The 21,188-nt window shown below is 41.6% G+C and overlaps 1 protein-coding gene across 1 annotated transcript in view; it reads right to left on the bottom strand.

Moving 5' to 3' along the window:
- LOC129250827 (calcium-dependent secretion activator-like) overlaps positions 1 to 12,354 on the bottom strand; it is a 62,889-nt gene extending 50,535 nt beyond the window's left edge. Inside the window, exons 1-2 of the mRNA XM_054890410.1 lie at positions 12,223 to 12,354; positions 11,938 to 12,125 (exon numbers count right to left, since the gene is read on the bottom strand). Of these exons, the coding sequence (XP_054746385.1) occupies positions 11,938 to 12,125; positions 12,223 to 12,333 (299 nt within the window). The 5' untranslated portion in view covers positions 12,334 to 12,354. The remainder of the gene's footprint in view (positions 1 to 11,937; positions 12,126 to 12,222) is intronic.
- Between the last annotated feature and the right edge of the window lie 8,834 nt (positions 12,355 to 21,188).

Genomic DNA, 21,188 nt, shown 5'->3' with positions numbered 1-21,188 from the left:
AGGATCGGGTGCTGGACCTTCGCCCAAGCACATCCAAGGGTGCGGCCAAGCCATCCTATAGCGAGAAGGCTGCTGGCCCACGACCTGTGGCTGTGATTGGAAAACTGGGGCCTGACCATCAGCTGACGGATGCAGAGATCAAATACTGCAAAAGCCAGCTGATGCGTCGGGTTATTGCCTCAGGTCCGGAAGCCAACGCGAAGGGCTATGAGACAAAGGACGGCACCATAAAGGTGACGTGCGCGTCTCTGGCCAACTTCGAGTGGATCAGGACCGTGGTCAATAACGTGCCCCCCATGGGGACCACTCGCTTCGCAGTTTACAGCGAGGAGAGTGTACCCCTCAGGAAGGCCATCTGCTGGATTCCGGATCCAGACCTGTCTACGGCGGATGTCCTATCCTGTATACGTGCCCAGAATCCGGGCGTCAACACGAGGCTTTGGCGAGTCGTCTCGTACACTAAGAGTAAAAACCGGGAAGGGAAGGAAGGGGCTACTCTTGTGGTGCGAATGGACGAGGCCAGTGTTGATGTCATGGGCTCACGGTACGGGAACCGTCTGAGTCTCTTCTTTGGGACGGCCAGTTTCCATGTCTTTCCCAAATGATTGACTCGGACGATTCCTGTAGCTATCGTCCCTTGACGGTGACGCAAATTAACTTGCAGCATTCCAAAGCCGCTACTGCACTACTAAGTAGAAGGCTTTCCCAGCTGCACACATTACCCCACATAACAGCAGTGCAAGAGCCCTGGGTCTTTAGGGGCCGTCTCTGTGGCTTAAGTGCGCTGAAAGGGGCCACGTTATTATATGACAGGAGTTCTAGCAGACCTAGGACCGGTCTTATAGTATCATCCCACCTCACTGTGACGGGTCTTGAGCAATTCTGTTGCCAAGACCTGGTAGCGGCTGAGGTGTGTTATAGGGGTAGACGCGGATGGTCGAAGTTTGTGATTGCATCTGCTTACTTTCCTTACGATGCTCTGGAAGGGCCACCACCCGGGAAGGCCACTAGTCTCGTGAGGTTCTGTGAGCGGCGCAGTCTGGGCCTCATCCTATGTTGCGATGCTAATGCCCAGCATACAATCTGGGGCAGCAGCAAGTGCAATGGACGGGGCTCTCGACTATTCGAGTTTATCGCGTCCTCCTGCCTAGACATACAAAACAAGGGCTCAGAGCCAACGTTTGTAACGGCTAGAAGGCAGGAGGTGATTGATCTAACCCTATCAAACTTAAAATTGGGGTGGTCAATCAAGAGCTGGAGAGTCCTTGCCGAAGATTCGTGCTCGGACCACAGGTACATTGAGTTTCAGTGTGGCGAGGAGGCACAAATGCCATTGCCCTCTAGAAACCCAAGAAAAACAGACTGGCAGAAGTTTAGGGAGGCGCTGCGGGACCTTGACGTTGCGCCACCAAGACTTCGAAAAGAACAGGCCATTGAGGCGGCTGTTGAGAAACTCAACGCTGCCCTAACCGATTGTTTTGAGTCAGCCTGTCCAATTCGACCTCTCCCGAGCCGGACTCCCGTTCCTTGGTGGAATCGAGAGCTCTAGATGTTGAGGCGTGAGTCGAGAAAACTTCTAAACCGGGCCCTCAAGACTAACCTTGCAGAGGACTGGGAGCGATACCGTGATGTTCAGAAGAACTACAAGAGGCTTATTCGGGAATCGAAAAAAGCCTCATTTAGGGAATTCTGCAGCGGTATTGAATCTCTGAGTGACACGGCGAAACTGGTTAGGGTCCTGAAAAGGGACCCAACGGCAAAGCTGGGGTCACTTAGGAAATCTGATGGCTCCTTCACGGAGCGGAAAAGTGAGACACTCAGCTTGCTGATGGAGTCTCACTTTCCTGGTAATCAGATAAGCATCAGCCGGCAACAGCCCTTATTGATAGAGGCAGTTGTCAGAGCTGCTACACCTTCTCGGCATGACTGGTTCGTTGCCAGATCTGTGGCGAATGAGGCCGCCATTCGATTTGCCATCAAATCTTTTGGCGACTACAAGTCGCCCGGACCAGATGGCATATATCCTGCCATGCTGAAGGAGGGTGCGGAGTTCGTGACAGCGGCCCTGAAGAAAATCTTCTCGGCATGCCTGGCACTAGCTTACATACCACGCTCTTGGAGGATGGTGAGGGTCGCTTTCATCCCAAAGGTTGGAAAAGACGACTACACCAGCCCCAAAAGCTTTAGACCCATCAGCATGACCTCTTTCATGCTGAAAAGTCTCGAACGACTAGTGGAACTGCGCATACGTCAGAAGTCGCTGAAGGCTCACCCTCTGTCTCTATTTCAGCATGCCTATCAGAGTGGAAAATCCTGCGAGTCGGCACTGCAAAACCTTGTTGCTAGGGTAGAGGTGGCCATCGACAGGAGGGACTACGCTATGGGCATCTTTTTAGACATAGAGGGGGCGTTTGATAATGCCACTTTTGACAGTATGTGTAACTCTGCCAGTAGGCACGGCGTAGACCGGGTGCTAGTAAATTGGATTCGTTCGATGCTGGCCCAAAGAATCGTTTCGGTGCGGGCAGAGGAAGATCTGCTGGTGTCATCTGGGGTTAATAGAGGCTGCCCCCAAGGCGGTGTGCTGTCTCCATTGCTCTGGTGCATGGTAATCGATCCTCTACTCACCACTCTAAACGAGTCGGGAGTCTACGCACAAGCATATGCGGACGATGTTGCTTGTCTGGTAACAGGCCCTTCGCTTATGAATATCTGCAGGAAAGTGCAGAAAACTCTGGATCGGATTGACACTTGGTGCTGTGCGAACGGGCTATCGGCAAATCCCGCCAAGACTGGTATTGTCCTCTTTACCAGAAGGAGGAAGCTTGATGGACTCGCTCTGCCAAAGCTAAAAGGAGTCACAATCCAGCTATCCAAGGAAATTAAATATCTTGGAGTAATCCTCGATAGTAAGCTCCTATGGAAATCACACGTTGAAGCAAAGGCATCCAAAGCACTGACAGCTTTCTGGCAGTGCAAAGGTGTCTTTGGGAAAACGTGGGGTCTCTCTCCTAGCAAGGTCCTATGGATCTACACGGCTATGATAAGACCCATCATCACCTATGCATCAGTGGTCTGGATGAGCAGACTATCCCTAGTGGGAGTCAGGAGGACCTTATCGAGACTACAACGCACTGCGGCCATCTGTTGCACCGGAGCTTTTCCGACTACTTCAGGCCCGGCACTAGATGCTCTAATTGGTTTACCACCACTTGATGCTTTCATCCGAGGAGAGGCCTTGAAGGCCATCTGCAGACTGAAACACAGTGGGAACTGGTACGGCCCTTGTCCGGCATTGGAACACAGAGAAGGCATGGACATCGATCCAACGATTCTCTCCATGCCCCTTGACTCAATGCCATCAAGAGTCGTACTTGAGAAGAGATACAGTGTAGTGCTACCAGAGGCTCAGTTGTGGGGAGACTCAGAAAATGAGCCCGGCAAACACTGTTTTCGCATTTTTACGGATGGCTCCAGGACCGAGCATGGCTCCGGCTCTGGGGTCTACGTGGAATCCAGCGGGACAAAACTGCACTTTGTTCTTGGAATGCATGCATCTGTGTTTCAAGCGGAGGTGTATGCAGTTCAAGAAGCGATGAACTTTGTTGTGGAAAAACGATGGAGAGGCAGATCTATATGTGTCTGTAGCGACAGCCAAGCAGCGCTTATGGCCTTAGACAGCCCTCAAACCACATCAGGGGTAGTGAAGTCCTGTAAATCCAGGCTGAACTATGTCGGTAGACATAATAGCCTGATGCTAACATGGGTCCCGGGACACGTGGGTATCGCGGGTAACGAGACCTCTGACTCCTTAGCTAAGATGGGCTTTGAAGCCAACTTCTTTGGCCCAGAGCCCGCTTTGCCACTCCCCTCTGCGGCCATCACGGCCACGGTTAGCAAATGGGTAGCTACTACCCACAAGCGAGCTTGGCAGGCTGAGAGAGGCTGCAGATGGACAAAACTGATGTTACCTGTCATGTCCGATCGACTGTCGCAAACCCTTCTGTCATTAAGCAGAGGGGAGTGCAGACGGCTGGTTGGACTGATGACGGGCCACTTTCTGTGGGCGAAGCACATGGAAAGGTTGGGCATCTCAGACAGTGTACTCTGCCCAGCTTGTGAAGAGGAGGATGAGACGGCGGACCACTTCCTGTGTGTCTGCCCCGCCTTCGCCCGAATCAGGTTTGAGGTCTTTGGCACTGATGTGTTAAGAAGCGACCACCTTGGCTCCTTGGCACCACAAGATCTTCTCAGATTTCTTCGGAGATCGGGTAGATTTAAAGAAAATTAAAAGGGAATCCAAGTGTAGTACAATGGACTCAATTAATGTCTGAGTGCTGCACTTGCTAGTTGTCCCGACAAAAAAAAAAAAAAAAAAAAAAAAAAAACATATATTTTAAGAAAAATCGGATATTCAGAATTGTTGAACAATATTCGATTGTATTATGTAAAAATTTTTTTTGTTCTATGGTGGCACTCAACGTGTTAATTTACTTTATCAAAAAGTAGCTTATCACGGCGCCATAGCGTTCGCCATTCAGTGTTGCAAATATGAGCCGATTATTCCTCTATAGGCCGCACCAAACGGTTGTTTTCAATGTATGTAATGGCTGTTTTTGAATGGCTTCGGTTTGCTCTTCATCCCAAACATGGCAATTTTGCTTATTGACGTAGCCATTAAGTCAAACATGGGCCTCGTCGCCACACACCATAAGTTGGCTGAGCGCGCGATGAACACTTTTCACAGATCGTCGATTTTCGTAATACAATTGAGACTGTAGGCCCTTTCATTTGTGGAACAACATCAAGACTCACGCCACAAATAGGAGGAGGAGTTCGGTCAAACATCCAAAAAGGGTGTACTTGCCAAATATATATGTATATATTTATATAGTCTCGGGTGATTTGTCAAAAAAAACATATTGGAATAAGTACTTCCAATGTGATCATCCTTTTTCATGACAATTTATGAATTCTTAGTAAGTAAGTAAGTGAAATACAGTTCTATATTTAATAATATTTTATGAATGAAAAAACAGAGCATTAAACAAAAGGGTGTCCACTCAGTCATTGTAATGCAAAAATAAAACAAAAACACAAACAAACTGAGAATTCACATCGCAGCTTAAATGATACAGTTAAACAGGAGCAACTATTTACGAGTATTTTTAATTTTTTTAAATTTTAAGGTATTTAGTACTTTGTACTATCCTTTTTTATCACTTACAGCTTGAAGTCTACGTGGCATGGTGCCAACCAGTTTTCTTATGTATTCTGGACTAATTTTATTCCACTCCTCAAGTATCGCCTTTTTAAGATCATATTTGTTATGGAAGACATATTTTCTCATATTTTCTTCAAAACCGACCACAAATTTTCGACGGCGTTCAAATCCGGTGATTGTGCAGGAGTTTCAATGTGGGGACATTTATATATTAACCACGTCTGTATTATTTGTGACTTGTCCTGAGGGTCGATATCTTGATAAAAGCGAAAGTCATCTTCAATTTGTAATTTTACAGCGCTTTCAACCAAATTTTCTTGCAGAAGTTTTTAATAAACATATTTGTTCGATAAAGGTCAAATTTCTAGCTCCATTTGATAACATGCATGCCCAAACCATAATGTTGCCACCGCCGTGGTTTATAGTAGCTTGAAAATTTTTTGGTTTGAGCTCTTCATTGGTCTCGTGCTATATAAAAGGTCTGCTATCTGGTCCAAATAAGTTTATTTTTACCTCGTCTGCGAAAGTTACGGTCCCCCATAATGCTGGGATTATATTTAAATGGTCACGCACAAACTGCAATCTATTAATTCTATTCTTTGAACTTATGAAAGGCTTATAACGGGCTATTGTACCATTTAAATTTTCTTTCCTCAGTATTTTTCGAACAGTTTCTGGCAAGTCTTACCTGAAGGGAGGAGTGGACAGGGTTCTACACTTGGGGACAGGGCCTGGTTAACATGTTCACGGATGGCTCGAAGTTGGATGGTAGGGTTTCGTGGGCATCCTCACGGGGCACTATCCGCGGGGTATACATGCCGTGAGACTCGGAATTATTTTGAGTCCTTTTTGCGCCAACTGTATGGAGGATGAGGTGGAATCATCTCAGCTCCTGCTCCTTAGCTGTCCAGCTCTCCCAGGGCTAAGATTTAAGCATCGTGGTTCTCCATTCTTTTCTGCACCTGCTGATATTGAAGGTCTTGATATCAGCAGCATAAAGAGGCTAACACAACCGCAAATTAGTCACCGTTCATAGTCCACATATACTTAACCCTCCCCACCCCTCTCCTTTTCGTCCTATCGTTTTTTCCTTCAACTCTTTTTCCCCTATTGCAATGCTATCACAAAGGATGAACCAAAGTTCTTTACTACCTACCTACACCTACCTGAACCGTTATGGGCCATTTCAGTTCACCTTGGAACGCTTGTTGGTGGATTTTTCTTTACTTGCCGCACCAACCATTGACACTATTTCTCTGTGAAAGTTTTATTTGTCTTCCCATATTTACCACACGATTTTCATGCATAAGGCGTTCAATAATGGGCTGAACTGTTGACGAATCAAATGTACAATTTTTAAATGTTCCAAAGCTAACTCACGCTTTTCTATCGAAGTACGCGGTCCCATAGTTAAAAAAACAAGCGTACATAAAATTTAATATTGCTTTGTGTCACATCCACTCTACAAATTCTCGCATACTAAATATACAATTTCGTTTGCTAAAATTTCCGCTGGTGTTTTTGTTTTTAAATACAATGAATTCAGTGGACACTTTTTTGTATTTTATGTTAAGAAATGAAATAAAGTAAAATAATACTCTAATAAAGTAAAAAAATACTCTGTTTTCCATTTTCGCAATATAATGAGAAATATGGAACTACCTATTTACAAAAAAATTGTATCTGTATAAAATATGGTGTGAGTGACTATTTTTTGGATTAAAAATACTATTAATCATGAAATGAAAGAACTTTGCCAGTTTGAAGATCACGTGAAACAGTTTTATACTGAGTTTTAAATTTCCACATAAAAGTCAATTCTAAACACTGGCTGCCTAAGCTTACTGTAGAACAAATCATAAACGGCAAAAGAAATGCCATAGTTCCCTATACTCTTCAACCTTTTCCAAAAGAAAAAATAACTTGGTGACGATAAATGATGAGTTTCACTTACTCGCTTTGTGCTCCGACGAGTTTAAATCGTTTTCCAGATACACACATTTACCCAAAAGTGGGCGTCACACCGCCGATTTTTCAAAATTGGAATTAAACTCATTTTTTCTCAAGCCATTGTGCACATGGATAGACAGAAGGACAGAAATTGCTAAATATATACTAATAATACAAATGTACATATATAATTTTGGTATATATTCATATGCCTATATCATACCTATTACATACAACCGTTATATATACATATGTATATTGGGTAGTTGGCCGCGCTTCTGCTCCTATAAGTGATGTGCGTGTTAATGTTTTCCGACAAATGAAAAGAGAGAGCCGACTCCGAACGGCAGATATTTTTATGAGGAGCTTTATCATGGCAGAAATACAATCGGTGGTTTGCCATTGCCTACCGACCACTATTAGAAAACAATATCTTCTATCATTTGGTGTTTCATGCCCGGAGTTTCGAACTTGGGCATTGAGCAACCTCCTCCGTCACCACTCATAAGAGACGTAGTTCATGAAGCATCGAGGTGTGGCACCCCGTTCATACTGGGAGCAGATGCTAATGCACATCATCATGTCTAGGGCAGTTTAGACACAAACGCACCTGGTGAGTACATCTTTGAATTCATTATGTGCAACAATCTTTATATTAGTAACATAGGTGATACCCCTACTTTTGTAACAACTACGAGAAGTGAAGTTCTAGACATCATGTGTGTCAATGAACAAGGGGCCCAAATTTTAAAAGACTGGAAAGTGTCTACAGACAACTCCTTCTCAGATCATAGGTACTTAATCTACAGTATTTCATTGCCAACTAAACAGTTCAAGCCGGTTATAAGCCGCAGACGCACAAACTGGGGGATGTTTTAAACCACATTGGCAATCTCCCTGCAGCGACATACCAAATTAACTCCGAGCCACAGCTCGACTCAGTGGTTGATGAGCTGACTTCAGCATTTCAACAAGCTGCGAAAGGAGCATGTCCTCAGAGAACGAGAAGAGGGAAACCGAAACCTCCATGGTGTTCCACTGATATAGGAAACCTCAGAAGGGCATGCAGAACTATGTATAACGAAGCGAGGAGAACCAACTCGTGGGACAGATACAAAGAATGTCAGCGTAGATTTAAGTATGCCATAAGGGCAGCAAAAACGGCATCTTGGAGAGACTTCTGTCAAAAGATAAAAAGAGTTTCGGAGACCAGTAGACTCCGGAAATTAGTATCAATAATTCCCATCAACCCTAGCTACCTCATAAAAGAGAATGGCAATAGGACAACCAGCAGTGAAGAAACACTAGAATTACTAATTCAGACGCACTTTCCAGGTTGTCTCTGCAACGAAGACAGTAGAGCCCACCCTATAGCTCACTACGAGAATCCCCCAACAGATTTTATAACGGAGGATAACATAAAAATTGCCATTGGCAGCTTCAAACCTTACAAATCAACGGGACCTGATGGAATCATTCCCACTGATTTGCAACACACAAAAGATATGGTTGCACCTACACTCGCCTTAATTTTTGAGGCAGCGATACGTCTTAACTATATCCCCAAGAAATGGGCAGAAGTAAAAGTGGTATTCATTCCCAAAGGAGGGAAAACCACACATACGAAACCGAAGGACTTCAGGCCAATCAGCCTATCATCCTTTTTGTTAAAATCTTTAGAGCGGTTGCTAGATGTGCATATCAAAGGAAGGATTAGCGACAAACTATCACCTTCCCAGCATGCATACAGCAAGGGCAAATCAGTGGAAACAGCGCTCCATGAGCTAGTTCACACAGTCGAGAAATCACTTCACTACAAAGAATTTACCCTCGCTGCCTTTCTAGACATCGAGGGTGCCTTCAATAACATATACCCGGAAGCAATTACCACTTCGCTAACGGAAATGGGAGTAAGCAATGCAATAGTCTCGTTTATAGAACGAATGCTAACTGGGCGAACGATAAACGCAAACTGGGGTGACACATTTGTTAAAAAATTTCCGATCAGGGGTACACCCCAAGGTGGGGTAATTTCTCCACTTCTGTGGAACCTAACTGTCAACAATCTTCTACAAGAACTGGAAAAAATTGGAGATAAAATAATATCATATGCCGATGATATTGTAACAGCAATCTCGGGGAAACACCTTCCAACATTATGTGACCTCCAACAAAGATCTCTCAACAGACTATCACTTTGGTGTAAAAGTCGAGGACTAGAGGTAAATCCGGAAAAAACGGATCTGATACTTTTTAGTAGGAAACACAAAACACCTACTCTTCAACAAATATTCCCAGGAGGGAAACCACTTAGAGTAATAGAAAGGGCAAAGTATCTAGGACTTATACTAGATAGGAAGCTAAATTGGGGGCTCACAGTCGCAGACAGAGCACGAAAAGCTATGACCGCAATGTACTCCTGCGGAAGGCTCATTGGGAAGAAATGGGGATGGGAACCCAGAATGATACATTGGCTCTACACAGCAGTGGTTAGACCAATTCTCTACTACGGTATGGTAATATGGTGGGATGCCCTTCAGAAGGGTGTGAACATCAAGAAACTTGACAAGGTGCAAAGACTAGCATCTGTTCTGATAACCGGTGCCATGTCAACCACACCATCGAAAGCATTATATGCGACATTAAACCTCCTTTCGGTAGATCTGCAGGCAATATATAACGCACGCAGTGCGGCAATAAGGCTGAACACTCTAAACAAGTGGTCAAACACGGATTATGGCCACGGTAAAATCCTGGCTGGCACTCTGGGGCTTCCCGAACTGGTGGACTATGCACTCCCGCCTATACTTGCCATTACATCGTTTACGACCGTCCTACCCTCAAGGGAAGAGTGGGAACGGGACGACGTGAGACAGGGCGAGTCCATCCATGTTTACACAGATGGCTCAAAGCTCGAGGGCAGGGTAGGCGGAGGTGTATATTCTGAACATCTGGGGATCTCCTTCAGTTTTCGGCTCCCCGACTACTGTAGTGTCTTTCAGGCTGAACTGATGGCAATAATAAAAGCCGCGACACTGATACAGTGTGATGCGATATCCGGAAATGATATCTACATTTTCACTGATAGCCAAGCGGCGATGAAATCCCTCACAAAACAGTCGACAACCTCCAAGGTAGCCATGAAATGCCGCACATCTCTTAACGAGATGGCTGAGTCATTTCACTTAAAGGTAACATGGGTTCCTGGCCATCGCGACATTGAGGGTAACTGTAGAGCCGATGAACTAGCGAGACTCGGCACTAAATTGTTTGATGAGTACATAGATAATGACATAGGTATACCCTTGCAAACATGTAAGCTACTCATTCTTCAAGAAATTGTAAAGAAAGCAAACGAAAGATGGCGTAATGAAGCCACCTGCAAAATCGCCCGTCAACTGTGGCCGACTCTAAATGGTAAACGCACAGAATCTCTGCTAAGCCAAAATAAACACAGTTTTAGCACATTGATCTCAGTCATAACGGGGCACTGCCTAGCAGGTAGACACGGCCAAAGGATGGCCGTGGGGGGGTATATGGGTATATGAGGACGAGGAAGAGATAATCTCACACCTACTGAGCCACTGTCCTGCTCTATCCAGACGCAGGTTTACTATTCTGGGTAGACAATTTTTTAATGAGTTGGAATATCAGTTCTACAGAAATCAGGGAAATTTTAAATTTTTTGAAAAGCACACACTGGTTTTAGGAGGGATAGAGACAAGCTCCCAACGCGGCATCACAATGGGCTATGAGCCTGAGTGTGTCCCACAGAACAACCGCTTCAACCTAACCTAACCTATATGAACAAAATTAGAATAGCCGTATGCACAAGGGCGCGGATGTAAAATATGCATTAATAGACTACAGGTAGGGACGAAATACTGTATAAAAAGTACTTTTTCCTGTCGTATTAATTTAAATAAATCGGAGTTCACCCATACTAAAGAATTCGAAAGAAATTAATTTGTAAACTAAATATGGGTTTCTTATATGAAGACTCTCTTTTTCTTGATTTTGTTTACGTCCACTTCACAATAAGAGGAATTCCACGACTCACCGACTCACAATGTTCAATAAATTTATACAAATAAGTTTGGCCATACCCCACTGATATGCACTAACAAATCATATAAGCTATAAAGCTCAAATAAATAAACATATAAAGCAGCTTACATAGCGGTTCTCCACTACCTCTAACCTAAACAATATCTTATACTTGAAATCAAATACGTAAACAGAGAGAGGTACAACAAAGCGACCTGTGATCAGATATAGGTATATATGTACATATCTACATATGTATGTATGCATTTTATTAAGCTCTAACCTTGTTATTTTCCCTCTTTTGCTGTTATCCTGTAGTGAACATTTAAAGAAAAATTTCTGATTTGTAAACTTCCCAGCCGAGTTCTATTCCTCACGAAATAATGAAACGCGTCAGTACTGAAGTTTCGCCTTTAAATAAATTTTCCCTGGTCGCAATGATGAAAATGCCGCTCCAGCATAGTTTTCACCCGCAAACAATACAATTTTTCATATTGTAAAAAACTACTTGCTGTTCGAAATTAGAGCTTTTCAGACTAGTCAGTATTATATTTCGGATTGTTAATATTAATTATTAAGAATCATTCCCGTCAAAATTATTCTCCTGCCCATTCGAGGTGAATGTGAAAAAAGTAACAACTTTGACCAATAGGTTTTTTTAGTTTACTTTTAAATTTTCATTAATGAGTTGGTATATGTAATTAATTTTCAGTAACCTGTTTCCGTGCACGTGGCTCGCGCAAAAAGCGAAAGAGTAATGTATCAACGTGGGGTCAATCATGTACTGGTTTTCTGCTCGATCCAACAAATCTGATAAATAAGACAGATGTCTGTAGCACCCACGTACCCCGTATCGCGCACAATATTCGTCCAGTACAAAAACCTGACCAGGACTAAACCAGCCCTGTAATACAACAATGAAATTTCGAATATAATATTAAATAACATATATGTAATATATTTCATATGCTTTGTACATGCATGCATACAAGCCTACTTACCAATGACGCATAGGGATCGTTCAAGCGATACTCGAGCGTGAGATTTTGTAGCACTTTGAAGAAAGAAGCATGATCGAACGCGCACGGATCTGCGCTTATATAGTCCTCCATTCCATGCTTACGAGCCTTGTCGGCATCTGTACTTCGAAAAAAACAAATGTATTTAAGATTTTGGATTCATTTACCATCAGTTCTATATTTTGTACATAAGTATGTATTTAAATTATTAACTACGACGAGTGTAGAAAGCAGCACTTAGACCATACGTATGTATATTTGGTCCTTAAACTCGCTAACACACTGCAGGACACATGTCGAGTTACTGTACTTAGTGCACAAAATGTTAGATGTTTTCGAGTAAGATATTTGAAAGCACTTAGATAAGTTCAGCGAAAGTCGTGAATTCTGGCCCCACAAGTAAAGCCTATCCCTACCGCCTTGAAGTTTACGTAATTACATTACCTTGAGTCTTGATCGCTGAGAAGGTCTTAAGGTCATACGCATAAAGCAAAAATTTAGCAAATGAGAAAAAACTTTTGATGTCAATAATAAATAACACAATTAAAAGCGGTCCCAAAATACTTCCTTGCAGAACACCAATTGTTACAGCACAACGTCTATTGCTCAAATAAGAGTTTATCCATTGCGAAAATATAGAATAAAAGCCAAAACAAGCTAATTTTTTAGTTAAGATTTTATGAGAAACTTTAGCAAAAGGCTTTCGAAAATTCAGTGTAAATACAGTCCACCTGGAAACCAGCCGAGTAAGAATGAATGCAATATTCGCTAAAAGCAGCCAGATTAGATATTGTAGATCTGTTGGCAACAAACCCGTGCTGATTTGGGCAAATTAAAGATTTAAAGGGAAAGCTCAGCTTTGCATTAACCGCGTGCTCAAAAATTTTGGAAATAGGCGATAGCTTTGAAATTAGCCTGTAATTTCTAACGTCATTTTTATTGTCACTCTTTAAGAAGGGCGTAATGAAAGAGAGCATCCATGCGTCCATAAAACACCACGACGATAGAGATTTATTTAAAATAATTTTGTAGGGATAGACCAAGGCCGGATACTTTTTTATCAAAACTGCATCAGTTTCTCAAACTGTTTCTTAAACTGTTGCAGTTTTGATAAAGCATTAAATAAAGCATAACTGATATGCTCAGGAGAAAGGCACAGAGCTCAAAAGTTCAAGGCGTAAACTAAGTCAGAAGTAAAGTCGGACAGAGGATTAAATTCTTCGTCAACAAAATTATATTTAAAAAACTCAGTAAATAAATTGCCGCTTCACTTCGGTTCCACGCTTGACTACTATAGAAAAAGATACCAGTGGAAACACTAGCACTACTCCTTCTAGATTTTATGTATTTCCAGAAGACTTTGGGATTTGCTTTAATGTTTAACTCCATGTTAAAGGTTTTTCAGTAAGAGCGCTTCAACTTTTGAACTTTTTTGAATAAAACACAAACGGTTTGACTTTTTTAACTAATTTTTTTTTTATTATCGAGTTTGAACATATACATTTAAATATGAAATTCGATTTCTTTTGCATCACCACCGCGTGCACGTTTTACGAAGTCCAATCGTTGAACCCAATTTTCGACCACTCTTTTGCATAAATCGGCCGAAATTCCAGCAATTTCGCGTTCAATATTGGCTCTGAGCTCACAAATCGTCGCCGGCTTGTTACTGTAGACCAATGACTTCACATAACCCCAAAACGGGACGGCTTGTTAAATGGACCGTAAAATGGCCGTAATGCTCTTAAAGTAGCAGCAACAGAACCATTATTTTCATAAAAAATTTGCACGATTTGCAATCGTTGCTCAAGTGTGTAGCGTTCCATGAGGAAATGTATACTAATGAAGTTTACAAATGACAAGCGAAAAATAATAAATATTGCGTCGTTCGCCCTCCCTATCGGAAAAAAGTTGAAGCGCACCTATTGAATGACCCTATATTTATATAGCTATTATAGAGAGATTTCTTTAAATCGTTAAAATCCCTTAACTTTTGCTTATATTTAACGTAATACAAATGATTCTTTGTAGATGTAAACTTCTTGAAATAATTACTTTAAGATTTTTAAGCTTTTTCGAAGTCTTAGAATACAAGGGTAATTTATAAGGCTTTTCTTTAGCGGAAAGTTATCTAACGAAAGTTTAGACAAATGGCCTTAAAAGCAGAAACACTACTAGATAGGTCAAGTTCAGCAAATAAATTATCCCAATTAATGTCAAGTAATAAGTCATTGAAATTGGCAAAATCGCATAATTTTTTTTTTTTTTTTCTCGAACTCCATTTATTCCATACAATCTGTCATAACAATAACAATAAGTACTATTTTTACCTACAATTTAAATAAGAATAGCTTAGAGTAAGAATTCCCAGTGGAATTCGTTACTTAATAACAACATATGAACAACATATAACATATACATATATTATACAATTTTACAACTTTTGCATTTACGTATATTACGGTTTAAATCTTTGCATTAAATCGTTAAGCTGACATTTTTTTAATCTTGAGGAGTAGCTTATCTTGGAAAGGTTATTTGCTCGATTATTCGGATGAGTAGCAAGTCGGTTGTTGTATCTCTGGCTGAGGTTGTTTATTTCTTCGAAAACTGTCGTAACTTTTAGGTCACGGTGCAATATCTCGTTTCGTACAAACCATCGCGCATTGGCACACATGCGGAGCACCTTTGACTGAAATCTTTGCATGATTTCTAGATTTGATTTTGCTGCTGAGCCCCATAATTGAACGCCATACGTCCATATCGGTTTCAGAATAGATTTGTAGATAAGCACCTTATTGTCAAGTGTAAGTGCTGAATTGTAGCCGATTAACCAGTGTAGTGATCGCAATTTCAGTCCAAGTTGCTTTCGCTTTAAAAATATATGCGATCGCCAAGTAAGACGCCGGTCTAATAGAATACCTTAATATTTGGCATTATCTGTTTGTGGTATTGGAACGCTGTTAAGAGATACGGCAGGACATGAGCCATTTCGAAGAGTGAAAGTTATCTGCGCCGATTTGCTTTCGTTAGCTTTTATGCGCCATTTTTTCATCCAGTCGCTAACACTGTTAAGGTTTTCTTGTAGGTAATTAGAAGCAATTGAGGGAAGGGTACTCCTGGCCATGACGACAGTATCATCTGCATACGTGGCTGTATATGTGTTCTTTGATAGTGGTAGATCTGCCGTGAACAAAGTGTACAAGACGGGGCCTAGAACACTTCCTTGTGGTACACCTGCTCTGATTGCGTGAAGGTTAGTGGTTTCGTTGCTTACTTTAACAAGAAAATGTCTATTTTGCAAATATGATTTTATGAGCATATAACAGTTGTGCGGTAAGCCTTGCTTAAGCTTGTATAGCAGGCCTTCATTCCAGACTTTATCGAAGGCTTGCGTTATATCTAAAAATGCCGCTGTACAGAATTGCCGCCTCTCAAGTGCTTGTCTAGCGAAATCATACACGCAATTAACTTGCTCTATGGTGGAGTGATACTTACGAAAACCAAATTGGTGGGCTGGAATGAGATTTCTTTGCGCAATTATTGGATTTATCCTTTTTAAAAGCAGCTTTTCGAAGAGCTTGGAGGCAATAGGCAATAGACTTATTGGCCTGTAATTGGATACCACGCTCGGGGTCTTCCCTGGCTTTTGTGTAAGGATGATTTCAGCAGCTTTCCATTGAGTTGGGAAATACTCTTGTTTTATCATCGCGTTAAATATAATGTTGAGGAATTTGTATCCACATTTGGGCAGTTCGTTTAAAACCTTACTAGTTATTAGATCGTAACCTGGCGCCTTTTTGGTTTTAAGAGTTTTGGTTGCTGCGTATCTGACTTCTTTAAAGGTAAATCGTACTGTCGGAAAATCCATTTGAAACGGAGCTGAGAGAAATTCGTTAACTTCTGAGTCTACCTCCGCACTTTGACTCCTAAATGGTTGGAAAACATTTGATAGATGTTTGGCAAACTCTATTGCTTTTTGTTTATCAGTTTTTGCACAATCTCCATTACACGTTTTTATCGCTGCGTTGTGAGGCGTTGGTTGTGAGATCTTTTTCGTTGCCTTCCAGAGTGAGTAGTCAGTAGCTTCCGTAGGTGACAAGTTAGATAAGTATTCATGCAGTTCTGAGTTTTTTGCGTGTCTTATAGTGTTTTTAATTGTTTTGTGAGCTTATTTAGTTTTATTTTTGTCGTTCCTGTTTCTGGTGCTTTGCCATATGCGCCAAAGCTTGCGTTTTTCTGATATTAAAATTTTGACGTGATCGTTAATGTGCGCTTCATCGTGAGTGTGCTTAATTTCCGGCGTAGCGGTCCACGCAGCTCTTTGAATGCAGTTGTTGAAAATCTCAACGGCCGTGTCCAGATCAGAGTTGGATTTTAGTGGAATATTTAGGTACAGTGTATCCTCGACTAGTTCTTTAAAGTATTCCCAGTTTGTCATTTTATTGTGTAGCTTTGGTGTCATTTCCTTTTTTTGAAAGCAAGAGTTTATTGTTAACAGCAAAGGTGAGTGGTCTGATGAGAGATCTAGACATGTGTCTATGGAGACCTGATTTTTAGATACACCTTTGCATATGCAAAAATCTATAAGATCCGGTGTTTTATTTGGGTCACTAGGCCAGTAAGTGAGTTGTCCTGTTGAGACGTGGAATAATTTATTGACCTGCATTGCTTTGAGGAGTTCGCGCCCTCTTGGAGTTATTAAACGTGAGCCCCATTGCGGATGTTTCGCATTGTAGTCGCCACCTGCTATAAATCTAGGTCCCAACGATTTGAAATACCTTTGGTATTCAACGCTTTTTATTGATTGATTTGGAGTGCAGTACACAGAAGCAATCACAAGAGAGCTCTTTTCATCTGTGACTGTTATAGCAGTCGACTGTAGATTGTAATTTTTAGTGTTTCCATGAACCATATGCGCAATATTATTTTTGATTAAGATGGCTGTGCCTCCTCTTGCTGTACCAGCAGGATGATTTGTGTGGTATAAATCATATTTTGGAATTTTTACGTAACATTTGTCTGTCAAGTGTGTTTCAGATATTAACATTATGTCAATATTTTTATCTGCTAGAAATACTTCCACTTCATAGCTGTGCTGGATGGGCCCATTTTCATTCCAAATTGCAAGCAGCAGCGGCCTATTCATTTTGGAACATTCGGAAGCATGGCTGTAAGCAGATTGAGTACAGTCAGTACCCATCTGTTCGACTAGAGTTCTGACCATTCTTTTCAGTTCTTCTATTTCATTATTAGTTTCTTTCTGAACAGTACCTTTTTCAGTAGTTGGTTGTGGTTTTTCTTGTACTCGATTATTGATTTTCAGAGCTTCCGCGTAGGACAGCGTGTTTTTTGTTATTGCGGGTTGCGAGATTTCGGAGTTAGGCACAACATTTGGCAGCTCTTTTTTTCGCAGCGTTGGGTACGTTCTTCGTTGCAGGTCTTTGTAAATAGTGCAACCCTTGTAATTAGCGGGATGGTTACCATCACATAGCACGTATTTAACTTCCTTTGAAATACCCCTTTTTGGACAGTCAATGGTTAAGTGATTACCAACGCATTTAACGCATAATGAATAATTAAATGATAACCTGGCATCAAACGGAACAGTAGCAAAGCATTAAAAGTCGAGTTTGACAACTAAGGGTAAATGAAGCATATATGTAGGAGTTATGGGATTCAAACGTTCATTGATCTTGGAGTTTATATTATCACTTACACTACCGGTCAAAAGTTTGGGTTCACTTAGATTATTTTGGTATTTTACACAATCAAGTCGTAACATCTTATTGCTGCAAAACTCGCTTCAAGAGATATATTTCTAATTGTTGGTGTCATCTTTGTTATCAAGAAGCTTAGTATAGAAACAGGAGCAGTCATTGTAGCCCTATATGGAGAAGGCTATACAACACCAAAATTTGCTTCGAAATGTTATGTCTCTCAAAATGCTGTCATGAGAACGCTACAAAGAAAGAGCGATACTGGGTGCAATCAGAGTCGTCATCGTTCTGGGAGGCCTAAAACTACGTCAAAAGGAGAGGATAAGTTTATATGTGTTGTAAGCAAAAAAAAATCGTTTTCTAACAGCCCCTGAAATTCGCGAACAACTGAACTCCTCCCGCGAGGCTCCAGTATCGGTTTCGACGGTACAACGACGACTAAGAAACTACGGCCTAAACGGGTGCGTCGCTGCCAAAAAACTTTTACTTCGAAAGCAAAATAAAGTAAAGAGACTTAATTGAGCTAAAAAACATAAAGAGTGGACAACTGAACAATGGTCTAAAGTCTTGTTCACAGACGAGTCCAAATTTGAAATTTTCAACAAACGACGCCGCCAATATGTTCGTCGTTTTGTCGGTGAACGCATGATGAACCAATGTGTTATTCCCACATTTAAGCATGGTGGAGGGTTAGTGCTAGTCTGGGGATGCTTTTCTGGAGACAAAGTTGGAGACATTGTGCAAATTGAGGGTATTATGGACAAAAAAGTCTACCACAACATATTTCAACGGCACGCTTTTCCGTGTGGGAAAAGACTTGTGGGCAGCGGATTAGTTTTCCAGCAGGATAACGATCCTAAGCACACTTCAAAATTTTGCCAGGATCACATTGCAGCCACAGAAAATCAAAAACAACTCAAATATATGGAATGGCCTCCTCAGTCGCCGGAGTGTTGCTGTGGGGCGAGTTGGACAGAGAAGTACGAAAATTGCAACCTACTAATACAAAACAACTTTTGACATTTCTGTAAAATTGCTGGAATCAAATAACAGCATAATCTCTGCGTAAATTAATTGATAAAGGCGGACATTTCGAGGAATCGAAAATATGAACAAATATTTGAGGGTTTCTTTAAAAAGTTAACATATTTTGTATTAAACACAATTACTTTCTGTAAAATAACAATATTAAAAAATATTTGACGAAAAAAATCATGATTATTTGAAAATTTTTCAAGTGAACCCAAATTTTTGACCGGTAGTGTACAAATAAGAGGTCCAAGGTTCACTCAGGGTATTCATCCAAGGTATTTAGAGAATTAACAAAATTATTAATTTGAAATAAATTAAGACTAAGATTATTATCAATAAAATATAATTCTTGATTTGCAGTAACATTATTTGGTGTGAGAATACAGTTAGAGACACTAGTACACCAATTTATCTTACTTAAATTGAAATCACCTAATACATATAAATGATTGTCATTTAGATTATTCAAGACTAGATATACTATGAATTTTGTCAACATGCGCTTTGTACAGCTCGCAAGTAGATATACGGCGGCTGCCGTGGCCGAATGGGTTGGTGCGTGACTACCATTCGGAATTCAGAGAGAACGTAGGTTCGAATCCCGGTAAAAATTAAGAAAAAGCTTTTCCTAATAGCGGTCGCCCCTCAGCAGGCAATAGCAAATGAAAAAGTTCCTTATAAAAAAATCTACCGTTCTGAGGCGGCTTGAAACTGTAGGTACCTCCATTTGCGAGGCGACATCAAGACGCATACCGCAAATAGGAGGAGGAGCTCGGCCATACACCCAAAAAGGTGTACGCGCCAAATTAAAAAGAAAGATACATATAAAGAGCCTTGTGAATTGGGACAATTTGTCCTGATCCAGCAGAGAGTCACCGTTCATGAGGGGACACAAAAATGCGTTTAAGTGATACTTGATAGCAATATGAACGTCACCTCCACGGAAGCACCCTGTTTTTTCAGCATCCCTATATTTGCGAAAAACGTTACATAAGCTCGGGTCGAAGAATTTATTGTCGCTGAAACTTGTGTTTAGCCAGGCCTCAGCAACAACGAAGATGTAGTAATCTAACTGCGCACTAAGAGAATGTACATACTCAGCCATTGTACGCATGCCGATTTAGTTTTGAAAATAGATCTTAAGACCATCACTAGGAAGATTCGAAGATGTTATTATGCCGGTGGCAGCTGTTGCGAATCCTTTTGAAAAAACCGAAACTGCTTCACAATTACATTTGTTATCCAAATTTCTGAGCTCAACAACTTTTCATTCGAAGGCTCCAGAACTACCAACCTAAAGTTGACCCTTTTAATGTTCGTTAATGAAACACCCTTTTTAATCAATTTGAAACAGGAAAGCATTTTTCCACTTAAACCTGTATGCGGAGGGAGAGAAATATGCCAAATGTCACCACTTGTATTTGACCGCTACATCCGAATCCTTACAAGTATTTGTGCCTACTACTTCTACATGTTTTTTGTTCCGTTTATTATTGAACACTGTGCATTATTAACCACAGCAGCAGGCAAAAGAACAGAGCGGGACTGGCGCCGAAATCTTAGCATACGTATATAGACTGATTAGAGCGAATAGCAGCATTCACATTAACGCCAATATTAGCATAAGCAGCAGTAGTAGGTGAGAGAGCAGCAGAGGAGACAACAACTATTGACGTCGAAATCTCAACGTATGAGTGTGAAGCAGCGACGGACGAAGAAAGAGCAGCAGGGAAAATTAATGATATCAATGGGCGGGTAGGTTTAGCAGCAATTACTTCTTTAGCTGCAGCGTTATCACTACCAAACTTCTCAAAAATAACAGTAATGTATGAGCGTAGGTTATGCTGTTCATTAGACAGGGCTAGATTACTGGGGCGGCAGCCCTTGGTCGGGAAAAACCCGAGTCATTCCGGTATCGTAGAACCTGCTGCCATGGAAATGCAGCCGAAACAGCCAGCTTGGCAAACGAGCGTGACCACCTACGCTGGGCCGATCCCGAGGATCCCCGCATAAGGGATCTCAATTTGGAGATTCGGCAACTGGTAGATCAACACAAGCGGACTAAATAGGTTGAGCACTTGAAGACCTGTGACCTCACCTCTGACCACCGCTAAGTCCCTGTCGAACCTGACGAACCACAACGACAAGGTGGCCATCACCTTCAACGGTTGCACTTCGTCGAACCCGAAGAGATGC

The sequence above is a fragment of the Anastrepha obliqua genome, chromosome 6, assembly GCF_027943255.1.
Source record: "Anastrepha obliqua isolate idAnaObli1 chromosome 6, idAnaObli1_1.0, whole genome shotgun sequence".
In the NCBI taxonomy this organism is placed as follows: domain Eukaryota; kingdom Metazoa; phylum Arthropoda; class Insecta; order Diptera; family Tephritidae; genus Anastrepha; species Anastrepha obliqua.
This window is presented reverse-complemented; position numbering and strand designations above follow the sequence as displayed.